Source organism: Paracoccidioides brasiliensis (genome assembly GCF_000150735.1).
Source record: "Paracoccidioides brasiliensis Pb18 unplaced genomic scaffold supercont2.4, whole genome shotgun sequence".
NCBI classification, from domain to species: domain Eukaryota; kingdom Fungi; phylum Ascomycota; class Eurotiomycetes; order Onygenales; family Ajellomycetaceae; genus Paracoccidioides; species Paracoccidioides brasiliensis.
Window position 1 is genome coordinate 495,882 of NW_011371361.1, and position 14,983 is coordinate 510,864.

Genomic DNA, 14,983 nt, shown 5'->3' on the forward strand with positions numbered 1-14,983 from the left:
ATAGAGTTTACGGGTGTCAAAGTGAGAGAGGAAATCATATATGATGAACCATGGTTTAAGGTGAGGTAAGATGTGGTTGACTAGAGTTAAACTATTTTGAGAGAAGGATATTAATATCACAGGTAACTTAAGAAAATAAATAAGGTTGCGAGCTCTGTCTGCAGTAACTACTAGTTATTATGCGAGAGTCACACCCTTCTTTGAAGTTGACAATCATGAATTCGCTAACTATCAGGCCTGCTGTTAAGGTCAGACAGACTGCATGAAGTCAGGAGGTATTAATATAATGTTATACACGTAAATTATAGATAGAATCTAATAAATAACATTTGATAATGTACAGCAAACTGTATCGCCTGTTGTGAGAACAATGAGATATTGAAATAATATACACTCACTCTTATCTCATGCTTAACTAACCGAGTTAAAGTCAACCCAGTATATAGACCACTCAAGCGCTGAATGCTATATTCTATTGGAGACTGCCGATATAAACCGTTCCGAGAAAGCTCTTATTCTTGGCTTCGGTGTTTTCACATGAGCAGTTTGATAAACATCTCACCCTACAGTGTGTATGGATTGTGGGATGGTTGTGGTCATGCCCAACATGCTCAAAATTTAAAGTGGTTAAATGCAACAAAAATAGATTTTAAGTAACTACTCTAATCATCAACGACCTCGATCTAGCCGTATAATTGATTATACATTATCAATCTTAACAACACCTTAAAATATAAATATTAAAATTATATATAGAATTGACAATATGTAATTACATATAATTAATTTATAAGCAATTGCTTGGCTTAATGAGCAGAATATATAAATTATATTTTTAAGCAATTGAAATAGATCCATATAGAAGGAATGTAAACAAAAGATACTAGTAATCTAGTTTCTGTAACGAGGCGACGCCGAGACGGTTGGTTAAATGGGAAGCCGAATGGGTGGTTCAAGTTAAGGAAGCAGTCGAGCACATGCCTACGGATAGAAGAGATAATTAAGGATTGGGGGTACAAGCTATTGCATAGAGGATTGTATGCGTATATCAGCAACTCAGATATATTAAGAGTGAATCGGGGACCTTCTGAACAGCGGGGTCAGAAAACCATCTATATGGAGCTTCCATCAGGCTCCTGTTTTCTGTGGAATGAGCAGATGACACCCTACCCGGATTAGAGGAGATAGGGGCGCCTTCTTGACGTCGTCAGCGGCGTAGTTCTCTGCAGCCATCTCGTATAAAAGCAGGGAAGTATGAACGTCATCACTATGATATCATATGGTGTAGAAGGGCAGCGGAGCCGCGGAGGAACCACTCATAAGGTATATAGGGGGGGCGGCGGTACCACAAGCGCACCTTGGCGAGGTCTTGTGACCTGTGACAGTTTCATTTGACAGCATGTAACGATTTGATTTAAAGGATTATACAAAGCTTCAAGTGTTTTGTTAATATATCTGTAAACTAGAATTTGATAATTTTGCAAGTTTGATATATAATAACAATTTAAAATATATAATTCTAAAATTTTACTTCAGAATAAAATAATTCTTAAAAATAAACTTGTAATAAAAAAAAATATATATCAATTTATAAAAAAAAATAGAAATAATAAATAATAATAAATAATATATTTTATTTTAAAATATATAGTTATATATATTTATTAATAATTATATATTAAATATTTAATTTTTGTATAAATTATTTAATTATAATTATAATTTTTTAAGTTTAAATTTTAATAAATTTAATTATTAAATTTAATTTATTTTTATATAAATTTTATATAAATTTTATTTAAAATAACTTTTATAATTTAAAGTAAAAATTTTTAATATTTATTTATTTATTTTATATATTAATTATAATATACTATTAAAGTAATATTAATAAATATAAATAAATAAATAGATACTTATTTATTATAAAAAATTTATAATATAATTAATTTTTATATAAATTTTAATTAAAAATAAATTTTTTATTCTATATTATATTAATTATATTTTTTTATTTTTAAATAATATAGATTAAAAATATTTAAAATATTATTATTTTTTAAATTAATTATATAACTATATATATAATATTTTTATAATATTAATAAAAATAATATACTTAATTGACTTTTATAATTAGTTTTATAATTTTAATTATTAAATTTTATATAATTATATATTTATGTAGTATATTTTATATTACTTTACAAAATAAATTGAAAAATAAATTTATTAAATAAATATTAAATTTAATTAAATAAATAATATTTTTATAATTAGTACTTATAAAAATATAACTAATTATCTTTTTATTAATTATTTTTAATTTTAATTTTATTTAAATAAAAATAAATTAAGTATTAAATTTAATTAAGTATTATTTAAAATTTTAATATTATTATTTTTACTGTTATAATTATAATTAAATCAAATATAAAAATGTTAAAATTATTTAAAAATAATTTAAATTTTCATAAAATATATTATTTAAATATAAAATTTAAATAGAAAAATTATATATAATTTTAATAAAACTAACTTTATAATAAATTTTTTTATTATTATTAAAGTAATTATTACTATTAAATATTATAAATATATAATTTTTTATTAATATAAAATTAATAATAAAAAATTTATAAGTTCTATTTTTATATATAATTTTTAATTAAAATTTATAAAAAAATTAAACTTTTTAAATAATTAAAAACTTAATATTAATTTTAATAATTAATTAAATTATAAATTTATATAGAATTAATATTTATTTTATTTTATTCTATAAACTATTTTATATTAAAATTTAATTATATTTAAAAGAAAAAAAAATATATTTATCATATCTTTTACAACCTTTATATCTAACAGGAATAACTTAAGCTTAATATCATTAAGAAGATTAATTTTTAAAATATTTAATCTACAGCTCATAGAAAGATCTTCAAGACTTTGATCATTCAAAGTGTTTTTAAAGTCACTATTATAGTCTCATTTGAATTTGATCAAATTATTCAATAACTAAATGTTTAACTTTAAACATCTACTTTTTCAAACAGTTAATCAAACAACTCGGAGTCATTCTGAATTTTACAAACATCTAGCAATTTCTGTCAATTGCAGAAGCAGGTGAATAAGATCAAGAATCTTATGAAGCAGGGGCTTGAGAACGCTCCTCAGAGCCTTGTACAAGGATTTGGCCAAATTATCAAGGCCTGTGAACATACACTGATTAGTGCTACTAATATGAAGAAGTAATACCAGAATATATTCAGTGCAAATAAGAAAGAGAAGCAAAAACATCAAAGATCTAAATACCAAATTCAATGTGAAGGAGGAATAATTAGAGAAGAAGCTGTTGAGACAGTAATTCCATCTGATGAGTCTGTTGAGCAGGCAGTTATTTAATCCCCTGCCCCTGAGGCCCCAGGTCCGATGCCACATTCATGAGTGAGTGCCACTGAGGTGCAGCAATTGCGGTTCTCTCAGACATAAAGAAACAAGATGCACGCCAGCTACTACTTTTTGAGAATTTGAACTCGTTGTTTCTCAGCTCTACAGCAGCTTCTTAGTACTAATAATATTCTCTTTCTTGTTTTTTCCTAATCCTAGTGTCATTTAATTTAATTTAAATAAGTGGTTGTTGAGTGTAGATAATTCAGATTAAAAGAATAAGCTCATCTAGTTTTTGGCGGCTGACTCGCTTGGGAATTCCGTTAGTTAACTAATGAATGTCGTTGACATAACGTTAACTAGTTAAGTGCGGGGAATCGGACCTCAAACCCTGGGATCTCCAACTTTTGCCGGGCAGCCAGTCGGTAACTAACCACCCGGATCGACAGAAACAACACCACACACAACTTCACATCTCCTGCCTCGCCATATTAATGCCCATTATCCACATTCATTGGCATCACCGACGAAGGGCTTTTTGCTGCTACACTTACATTGAGCCCATCCTTATAGCCATATTTCTAGTGTTCGCGTGTTTAACATGGGTGATCTTGGCCCTCTCGTGTCCGACGAGCTGGAACAGGTGCCAAATCCCCTTACCGTGACCAGGGACTCTGTGAAGGATATCAATGTGCTGGTGACTGGCTTTGGCGTATGTGAAAGACCCAATTTTTAGCTATCGTGTTCCTCCATGTGTCACCCTACCCTCTGTAGTGTGGGGTGATATCCCACGCCGTAACACCCACCCTACGCAAATATCCCGTACCCGTCTGACTAGCAAACACAAAACTACAATGACAGCCTTTCAAAACCAACGCCGTAAACCCCTCGTACCTGATCGCTTCAGCCCTGCCCAAAACAGTCACTCTACCCCAAGCCTCCCCCACCTCCCCCACCTGCTATGCCCGCATCCATATCCACCCGGAGCCGATCCGCGTCTCCTATGCCGCCGTTCGCTCCGCCGTGCCCACAATAATTGAAAGCTTCAAGAAAGACAATGATGGCCGCCCGCCAGATCTTATCATTCATATCGGCATGGCTTCCACCCGTGAGTGCTACACAGTCGAAACAGTGGCCCATCGCGACGGCTACAACATCACCGATGTAGATGAACAAGTTGGCTTCAAGGCGGGCGAAGCTCTCTGGAAAGAGGCCGGGTTGCCTGCTGTGCTTAGACCGGGTCCATCCACTACATCCACCAATGATGGTGACGAGAGTTCTGCTCCGAGGAAATCAGCAGCTACCGCTGTCTACACTACCAGAGATATCTCAAGCACCTCAACCTTCATCACAAGCACTAGAGGTGGCACAACCACCACATTGACTACTACTACTACTAGCACTACTACTACCACGGCCAGGACAAAAGCTCCACCCTTGTCCTCACCATCACCAGACGAACAAGACCAAGTCCAAGACCAAACGCAAACACTACGCAACACAATAACCACCACCATTGCCTCAACCGCACCCAAGACACCGACCTCTCCGTCCCCGCCAGACGCACGTTTCCTCAAGACATGGCGATCCTTCGCACCGCAGACGGCAGAGTTGTGCCTCTCCGATGATGCTGGGAGGTATCTCTGCGAGTTTATCTTCTATACGAGCTTGGCGCAGGCATATATGGAGCGGAGGAATCGGAGTGTTGTGTTTCTGCATGTGCCTGGGCGGACGGATGAGGCGGGTATTGAGATTGGGAGGGATGTTACGGTGGCATTGGTGAAGTGTTTGGTTGCTTGTTGGGTTGATTGAGGGGGCCCGGTATTTTAATACACCCCTGGTTTTTCTTGGCGTGGATGCGGGGTGGTTCTAGCATATGCATGCGTGGGATGAAGACATGATTTTATAGCACTTGCTAGTTACGACATATACGAATTATGTATTATTCATCGGAGGTTTCAGGGAGTGGTTAGGTGGAATATTTAAGCCCTAGATGTCTAGGTACCGTGATAGAATCGTGAATGATGACGTGGGTGAGTTGAGGTAGTGGACTTGGTGAAGGATCCAGAGCTTTAATTTTTATTTTTATATTCTTTCCATTTATCCCTCTCTCTTCTTTTCTGTCAAAGCTTCTCTTCATCTGTCTTTCGTTTTACCTGTCAACTGATTTTCTTATTCCGGGGTATGACCTTATTTGCGGCATATACGTTAACGACGGCTCTGAGTTAATGCACATTTGTAGGGACTCTCACCCTCGTTCATTTCATTATTTTATCGGAGTACACATATGCATTCTTGACTCCATGCAACATATAGCACTGGCGTAAATATGAAGTTCCTTCTCATCTCATAGGGTCCTCCTTCTAACTGGACGTCACTGTAGCGTCAGCACCCTTATAATTTCGATAAAGGCTTCTGGCTACCTGGTAAAAAAAAAAAAAAAAAAAAAAAAAAAAAAAAAAAAAACAGATACTTATGCATCAGCCGCGTTGCCTGCCTCGCCATCCAACATTCCGCCTCCAGGATATGCAGAGAAACCTGGTATATTCATTCTCACCGGCGCTCTGGCTGGACAGTAACTAACTAACTAATGATCCTGGGTTTGAAAAATTTGCCATCCCTTAATCATTGAACTTCAGCTCTCTGACTCTTGGCTTATTCATTTGTCTTGACACCCAACTCTAAAAGAGGCGTATATTATTCCACTGTTTCTTCTCTTTTCATGTGTTTCAGTGAATTAAGCTCAATTGTCTTGCAATCTAGTGGGCGTGTAGTAGTTGTGGAGTCTGGATCTGAATCTGTCATGCGTAACTACGAAGTAACGAAACCCACCCGGCCCACACCAACCAAGTCAACCCCCAGCTTTGCATGGGCTTGGCTTTCAACGAGAACCTTAGTTACTCTTCCGCCCCAATCACGCAGTTTTTCCTGGATTTGGCCACTTCGAAATACTCGCTGTTGAACAACTCCCGCACACAATCGGGCGTAAATGAAACCAGATCTTGAATGGCCCTCCAGTGACAGGACAAATCCGGCCTTCAGAGTGTTGTTTTCTGGCGTTGTTTCGTGCCAGTTATCATACGTCTGAGGTCTTCGGGATTTGGTTGATGTAGTTATCTTATCTACTGCCAACCTGGCAGAGGAGGTTTTCCACAAGGAAACATGTCAATATTGGTCATTTCATCAACATACCCGTGAATAAATGGCAGGTAATATAAATAAACAAAAACACAATAAAAATAAGAGAAAACTCTTGCCTTTGGCCCTGACATTCAAAAATGAGACCCTCAAAAATAGCAGTCAATCTACAACAAGGAACTTTATCCATTAACTACCAAGATGTCCAGACCAACGGATTTGTGGGCCACGGTACTCGTAGTTAACTACAACATCGGAATTTGAATAGGCTTCCGGCAGTGGCTTAAAACCATGGTGGGTTGGCTTTCTCTTCTGTGGGGGCCGTTTGGACGCTACTACGCTGCTCAGCCTGCAAATTTAGAGCTCCTCTTTAGTTAAGCTTTCATTAGCCCTCTGGCTAGCAGGCTCCCGGAAGCTTAGCACCTTGGGTGGGCAGCGATGCCTAATTTCCAGCGGCCTTCCCCGGAGGAGGGGAGGGGGAGGTTTGGGGGGGGGGGGGGCCCAGGGTCTCCCTTGGGAGGCAGAATTGAAAAAGATTTTGGAAGTGTGGAGAGGAGGCAGCAATGTGTTTAGAGTGTCGGGGAAGGAAAACGTTTCAAAAGTTACTCCTTATCAAAGCGGGTTTGGAATATGTCGTTTTTTCCCCGAAAACTGCGCTTTAGTCTTTCTTTGTGTTTGCTTCATAATGATATCATTGCGCACCATGATTCGGCTCAATGCCTCCCTCGACTGCTACGATGATATTCCCCACATTATTTATCACTGCGCGAATAAGCTGTGGATCTGCAACTCCCTTAGCTAACTAGTCTCTTTTTTTCCCCGGTTTGCTGCTCTTAGTCAATCCCAAGTGAAATTCACAGCAATACACATTTCTGGGGGTCCAGCCGGGAGGATGGCTGCTCGCGAAAATTGCCTTTTTAAACTCTCGCGTGAGGCGAGCACATTCTCAATACAGACAGACATCATCAGTCCGTTTGGCGCGTTGACCAGATAATTCTCCTTTTTAGACCGCTGGCAAGTTTTTCTACACACAGAACAATGGCTTCATGATTTCTGGCCCCGCGAAAAGCGATCCTTGCATCTGATTATCTTGTTTCGAAAACTCCTTAATAACCCAGTCAAATCCCCACTTTTCATGAAACTCCTCATTCTTGCCAGTCACTCTATCCCGCTCCGTGTGGTTGGTCATCCTCTTTCTTCTGATCTCCCCTTTCTCCCTTGTCTCTCTTTCCTTCGTTCTGCGCAGATTGTAAGGTTCGAATATCCCGCACATATCCACTCCAATGCACTGAATTTGTACCTCTCCAGTCTTCAGGTTGCACTAAAAGGAAGCATCTCGTCCAATATGGGCGATGCAGAACGAATTCACATTGGGGATGAGGGTAAGGGCACTTCCCCAGCTCCCGAGAAGGGAGATGTCAATCGAGATGCCATCCGCGCTCTGGTCGAAGCCGAGTTGCTGGACAAGCGGTACGCCAGGACCCAGCGCGGCCTCAAATCAAGACATGTACAGATGATGGCCCTTGGAGGCACAATCGGCACAGGTCTCTTCGTTGGAAGTGGTCTTGCACTCTACACAGGCGGGCCGGCCTTTTTGCTTTCCGCGTACATCTTCATGGGTCTTCTGGTCTTCGGCGTGGTCACGGCGGTCTCCGAAGTGGCGACGTACCTCCCCGTCCACGGCGGTTCTATGAGCTATTATGCATACCGATATTGTTCCCGAAGCCTGGGTTTCGCGCTTGGATATCTCTACTGGTACTCCATGGGTATTTTGGTGCCCAACGAAATTACAGCGGCTTCAATGGTCATTGAATACTGGCACCCGGACGTCCACGTCGCAGTCTGGATCACGATCCTCATGGTTGTGATTATCGCCCTCAACTCCCTGCCTGTCCGCTGGTACGGAGAGTCGGAGTTCTGGTTCGCTGGACTCAAGGTCATCGCTTTGCTCGGCCTGCTCATGCTATCCTTCATTCTCTTCTTGGGAGGCGGGCCGCGGCGACAGCGGTTGGGATTCCACTATTGGAGGGATCCAGGGGCAGCCAAAGAACACATCCTCACTGGAGACACTGGCCGCTTTGTCGCGCTTCTTCAAACTGTCGTGCTAGGTGCCTTCGCATTCCTCTTCGCTCCCGAGTTGGTTGTCACCACCGCAGGAGAGATGGAGTCCCCCCGCCGCAACATCCCCCAAGCATCGCGCCGCTTCTTCTACCGTCTCCTCTTCTTCTACGTCTTCGGCGCCCTCGCCATCGGCGTCATCTGCCCCTCTAACCTCAAAGATCTCAAGGATGGTGGATACGGTGCGGCCTCTTCACCATTTGTGCTGGGCATAAAACATGCCGGCATCCCTGTGCTGGACTCGATCATCAACGCGGCCATCCTCCTCTCCGCCTGGAGTTCCGGAAACTCTTACCTCTACATGTCCTCTCGATCGCTCTACTCCCTCGCTGTAGCAGGCAATGCGCCCAGCATTTTCAAGACCTGCAACCGCTATGGTCTCCCCTACATGGCGCTGATAGCCAGCTCCCTCTTTTCACTTCTATCCTATCTCACTGTCACTAACAACAGCTCAACCGTCTTCCTGTGGCTGGTCAGCTTGACGAATACTTCCGGATTTATCAGTTGGACGTGTTGCTGCATCATATACTTCCGCTTCCGCAAGGCGGTCGATGCTCAAGGTGTCGAGCGGCCGTACAAGTCCGTCATGCAGCCCTGGGGTGCCCGGGCGGGCATCGTCGGATTCCCATTTCTCGTTCTGCTCAATGGATTTTCGAACTTCTTCCCTTCCAACTGGACAGTTGCCGGGTTTTGCACGTCTTACATCGGCCTGCCGGTGTTTTTGGTAATATACTTGGTCCACCGCTTCTGCAGTAGAAATGAACCCTGGCTCTATTCTCCCTATGATGTCGATTTGCAAACAGGCCTTGAGGAGATTACTGAAGCCGAGATTACTCCGAAAATGCGAAAAGGCTGGATTGGGTATATTACTGTTTTGTGGGAGTAATGACATCTAGTCAGCAATAATGATGGGTAGGAGAGTGACTGGGTTTGGATTTGGCTGGTTTTTCTTTTTAGCGTCATGTTATCTCCATTTTAGCCCGTCATGATGAACAAGGTGCACATACCCTCTTCCATTTAACCATGTCAATATGCATTTCTCAATATATTCCGTGTTGGACTAGCGGCTGTCTCATTCTGCGCATCTTACATGCTCATTGTGTAATTTCGACTGGCCATCAACCAGTGTACATGAGTTCTATCAGTCTCGATGGATACCGTGAATAATGGTGTTAGTTAAACCGCCAGTTAGTTACCCATTTACTAGGTTATTCAACGCACAACGTAAAGCATCGTCATCCCGCCTGGGTAAAACGTGATCGACAAAGACCCCTACGTAAGTTTAGGCTAATTAGAACCATTGGCCGGACACTTCATATCATCCCGTGATGCTGCATATCGACTAATCACAACAAAGCATATGTTCCCACTGGACTGGGAGCACGTAGATAACAGAGTCAAAACCCATATAAAGTACCTTGACTTTTCGAACCTCACTTTGACGATGTACTATGACAGACTACATGCTATTAGAACTCGACAAACTATGGGTCCCGCCTTACAAGCGTCTTAAACTCCAGTCTAGTGCAATCCATCCATCCCCGCCATCCCATCCAGACCCTTCAAAAATAGTATATTAGATACGGTAATAATCCCCTCAAAGCCCCCCCCCTTTCACATTCTCTGTAATACATCATCTCCTTTAAAATGAACGAATACCATTAACTAAACAACCACTTCTAATCGCCCACTAAAAAAGCAGACCGCATTTGACAAGAGCATGACTTCAAAACACCGTGTACACAGTTACCGGTGCAAATCGTGGCCCGACCCTAGGTTTAGTGAAAACTAACAAATTCGTTCCTCTACTCTTGTTTCGAGCCTCAAGCGTCCAGGTATGCAGACACTCACTCCTTCGCCGAAAAGTGTCTGGAGTGTTTAAGTAAGAGAAAGAAATTTGAGACTTAGTATTTCTGTCAGACGTGGATCAACCTTCGTGGGAGAATCGGACCTCGGCCGATTAACAGAATATATCCACCAAAAACCACGTCAAAACGCCCACTCCTCCTTATATTTCTTGTTTTTGCGAATTTCGGAACTAGGTTGCTCTAAAACACGCCACCAAACCGAGTTTTGTATGTAAATTAGCAGTGGAAAGACATACAAGAACGTGGTGTGAGAAAAGGGGTTATTTGTTTTTATATAGCTGCCAAAATCCACAACTATTAACTAACTAACTAGTTAACTAACTAGTTATACTCTGCCCGTTTGATAATTTTCCTATGACAGCCTGGGCCTTCGGGCTTGGTGATATGAATGGTGCACAGCTTGAGTAGTGTGCCGCCATGTTCAAGTTGACATAGGAGAGTGAAGCGTTGTCAAAATGCCAACTCTTCAATGTCTGTAAAGATGAGAGGGACTGTAACTATAGTTACCAGGAGCTCCTGACGCACTGTCATAGCACGCCTGGTGTGTATGTGGCCACAGCCAGTGATCCGCCGGGCCCTTTTGTATCATAAAACGAAGTTTGGTGCCTCATCCTGCGTTAATGAAAACTTTGAGGGAGAAACTGAAGCTCGCAGCTCTGCTAATCTTCATTGATCTCAGTCCAGTCATCTCTTTTAATGTTTTCTGGCCATCTGGAGGAGACTACACTCCGGGCAGATGGACTCCGTGGTCAATTAGATTCTCCTGAAAGTTCCGACTATAGGTGCGTGAAGTTTTTGTGAAAAGTCGTTTGGATAAAGGGGTTCTAGAGCAATCTTGATGCCAGCCGTCCGGATAATAACTTTTCCGGCAGTTGGAAATCGTGGATAAGTCTCTGTGGCGCAATTGGTTAGCGCGTTCGACTGTTAATCGAGAGGTTGGAAGTTCGAGCCTTCCCAGGGACGAAGTCATTGATTGTTTTTCTAATTTTTCTTTTTCTTCCTTCAACCATCATTTTTTATTTTGGTAAGGGTTTTGCGCTCAACGGACTGTATGTACAAAGTCCACCAAGGATAGCAGTAATTGCCCGTGACTCTCTGGTACGCACATACTGACGGATCTACTCAGCAGCTACATTGTCATCATAAGTGATGCTTTTTATATACCGTTGGATTGCACATGAACAGTTAGTTATATTTGCGTCTGTCGACTGGCAGCCCAAAAGTGACGCTTGGTTTCAGAAGCCACATCCAGAATATCAGCCAAATGTGCACTCCATGAGGGAATTCGAAAAGAAGCCAAACAGGATAATTCTGTTATTGCCTCGATATGTTTTGAACTCAATCTTTAGGGCTAGCAACGATAACCCTTGTTGAGCCCCGTTTGCCTCTACAAACCTCGGGAAAATTTTGAAAGCTATGAAAGTCGCATCCCCTTGAACATGAGTACACCAAGAAAATAGGGAAACAAAAAGAGATCCTAGCGATGGCCTCCTAGCCGCCGTTCGACCTCCTGACACACCGCATTTCGTCACTTCAATCGTTGTGCTCCTACCGCCCAAGTCAACTGTTACTATCCCTTGAGCGCAGACGCATTCCACACGTTCTGGCAGCTTAGAGATGAGGCTCTTTTCTCTCCCTGCCTCGAAGGCATTTCAGCTGCAGTCCAAAATGTAGCAAGGGAGCTGGATATGTAAACAATGCTCCATGAAATGGAATGCTAACCGATGTTCCGCAGATCATCCATCACTTCCTCTCCAAACCCCCCCCCCCCTCTCTCTCTCCCCTCCTCTCTCTTGTTCCGTTTTTGAGCTGGACCTCCGTCAGAAAACAACAAATGATCCACTCTGGTCTACTCAATTGGTTTACCCAAAGTTTTACACAGAATCCGAGACTTGGAATTCTGATGACGTGAACGGATGACAGTTATCATGAGGATGATATTCCTAAACCTGAAACCGCACACCATCGCTAAATACGTAGAGTGCATCCTCGGCAGCCAACACAGTCCGGCTGAAGCGACGGTGGGTGCTTTGCATAGCTAAATAGTTAAATGCACCGATGGACGGGCTAGACACTGGGAGCTGGAACGGGCTTACTGGTCTTTATGTAAAATTGGTGTCATATCGCCCATGGCAATGCTGGCGTCGCCACTGGTATATCCATATATGTACGTGCTTAACATACGTAGATTATCACATCCGTCTGCTGGTATTACTTGCGAAGAGTGCCATGAGTCCACAGACAATCAGCAGGACGGATGAGACCCCTTGTCGTCCGTTTTCTCTCCAGGTGAAATCGAGAGTGCACATGTATTGGCGTGTGCTACGGTATATGGATTATTTTGCCATTGGTGCACGGTGGATGGTTGCTTTATTTCCTTGATGATGATCAGTGTTGTATTACTGATCCATGGACCCTAACGCTAGAACTGAAGTAGCAAAAAGTTTTGGAAGTCGAAATCGATTGTAGTTGGTCGAAAATTAACGAATCATTTATGGATTGCGCGTATGATCTTTCCGATTGATAGTCTCCTGTTTCCAATTTTTCATGCGCTCTGCTTTCTAGTTTATTGTCATCTTCTGGGATGTTCCTTAGCTTAATATAAATGACCTGCAAGGCAAAATTTTATTTTCATAGAAAATAACCCGACATCTTTCTTCACAACTTCCGCTGCACCTAAGTAGTTAAATTCACTGTCGACTCCACGGCCAATGAACCAGCAGGAGTCCCTTTTGGAAGAGCAAGGCTTGGACATATCGTGAAAAATAATGCTGGTGACGGATACAGTCAGCAACCGCAATCACAACAGCCAGATCCTCACTACCAACGCTGTTACCACACCCAACAACCGCAGTGGTAGCACTGAGGGCGGCTATCTAACGACTCTGCCTCCTGAGATCCTCTTTGAGATTCTCCAATATGTCGGTGTCGATGAGCTCAGGGCTGCCAACCTAGGCGGGTTGTTTATATGCAAGTACTGGTACAGCATCGCCTCAATGGTTCTGCTAGAAAACATAAAACTGTCCGCCACCGGCTTGAAGAGATTCCCCGCGCTGCAGCACTCAATGGTTACGCAAAAGCAATCTCAACCGCAACCTCACCAAGGGAGTACAGGCACATGCACATGTACCCATCTAACAGCAAGATCGGGATCTGTACATGGCTGCACTACCCTCACGGCATCGCGGATAAAATCCCTCTCCGTCCAACTGGCGGGTTACTCGAACTGGCCAGCAGTGCTCGATCCCACGACACACCAAGGAATCCCGGAACGGTTCACAATCCTTGCCCTCTGGGCCGAGGAGACAAGGGCGGATATAATGCGCCTTGCTCAGTGGCTCGGCACGCTGCAGACGCTGACCCGATTCCGTTTCCAGGCAATGGGCGAGTTGGACAGGCGTGGTCGCATGCAGGCGCATATGTTCGAACAGATGAAGAATTACCTGCACGAGGACGCCGTAGGGCGTCTGTGTAAAAGTATTCCAACACAGCGCCTGACGGTTCTGGAGCTGGATACGTGCGGATCGGCCTTTTTAAAGGAGGATATGGATGTGGATGTGGATGTGGATGTGGATGCGGATGCGGATGCAGATAGCAGGGAGGGCTTGGCGAAGGAGGAGCATATATGTTCGCTGATCGGGATGTACGTTCCGTTCCTGCGACGGTTGAGGGTGAGAATGCATCGCATTTGCCCGGAGATTTTTGGCAGTGGCAGCATAGGTAGCAATGCCCGACATACGACAGCGCGGAAGGAGTTTGTATTTCATCTGAGTTTGTATGATCCATTGAAGAAGGTAACTGGTGCCAAATCTGCGATGCCGTGTATGGTAGCAGGACCGTGTGGGAGGGAAGTTCTGATAAATACGATGATTGAGGGGGCAAATGCGGCAGTGAAGCAGATGCCAAATTTGAAGGTTTCGGTTTTATATCATGTTTACCCGTTTGATCTTGTGGCGATGGATTGTCGGACGGGGGAGACGAAGCTGGTTGATAGCCAGATTGACTGGCTGGACAATGAAGATATTGTCTTCGAACATGGGATGCACAATTCGGCCAATTCGGGGAACTTCGTCAGCGTGTGCGCATTTTGATCGGGCAGCCTATTTAGGATATGAGAGCTTCGCTGGATCAAGATGAGGAATTGATAAGGGAATTTCCACAGTGATGTAGCGACACGACATCGAGCGGTTAGCCGCTTGCCATATCCCGCGTCGAACTTGAGAATAAAACGAGAGGGAATGACGAGCTGCAGCAAAAACCTAGGGAATATTTTAAATATAGTTTCTAGGTCAAGATAATTTCAGACAACTTTTGATTCTTAAAACAGTAGTTAACTTCTCTGCTGGAGCTGAGCATTGATGTAAACTTAAAGGATTAACGCTTCTTCGAACAATAATATCAACTAGACCCCGTGTACTCCGTAACTGCAGGCACAAAATGGTTTGCATCCCCAAAGGCAAGTCTTTGAT

The 14,983-nt window shown here is 42.3% G+C and overlaps 4 protein-coding genes and 1 non-coding gene across 5 annotated transcripts in view; all 5 read left to right on the forward strand.

Moving 5' to 3' along the window:
* Nucleotides 1–1,179, forward strand: part of PADG_11643 (uncharacterized protein) — a gene marked incomplete at both ends in the record, with an annotated part of 1,442 nt that extends 263 nt beyond the window's left edge. Inside the window, one exon of the mRNA XM_010761574.1 lies at nt 896–1,179. Coding sequence (XP_010759876.1) covers nt 896–1,179 — 284 coding nt within the window. The remainder of the gene's footprint in view (nt 1–895) is intronic.
* Nucleotides 1,180–3,991: 2,812 nt separating this feature from the next.
* Nucleotides 3,992–5,202, forward strand: PADG_03660 (uncharacterized protein; the record flags this gene model as incomplete). Its single annotated transcript, XM_010761242.1, has 2 exons — nt 3,992–4,102; nt 4,252–5,202. The coding sequence occupies 2 exons, from the start codon at nt 3,992–3,994 to the stop codon at nt 5,200–5,202; spliced, it is 1,062 nt and encodes a 353-aa protein (XP_010759544.1).
* Nucleotides 5,203–7,873: 2,671 nt separating this feature from the next.
* On the forward strand, nt 7,874–9,532 carry PADG_03661 (uncharacterized protein; the record flags this gene model as incomplete). The annotated part of the gene is made up of 1 exon (XM_010761243.1): nt 7,874–9,532. The coding sequence occupies one exon, from the start codon at nt 7,874–7,876 to the stop codon at nt 9,530–9,532; it is 1,659 nt and encodes a 552-aa protein (XP_010759545.1).
* Nucleotides 9,533–11,403: 1,871 nt separating this feature from the next.
* On the forward strand, nt 11,404–11,477 carry PADG_11644. Its single transcript has one exon. It is a non-coding gene; the product is annotated as a tRNA-Asn (tRNA).
* A 1,805-nt stretch (nt 11,478–13,282) lies between these two features.
* On the forward strand, nt 13,283–14,605 carry PADG_03663 (uncharacterized protein; the record flags this gene model as incomplete). Its single annotated transcript, XM_010761244.1, has 1 exon — nt 13,283–14,605. One exon carries the CDS (start codon nt 13,283–13,285, stop codon nt 14,603–14,605), a length of 1,323 nt encoding a protein of 440 aa, XP_010759546.1.
* Nucleotides 14,606–14,983: the final 378 nt, after the last annotated feature.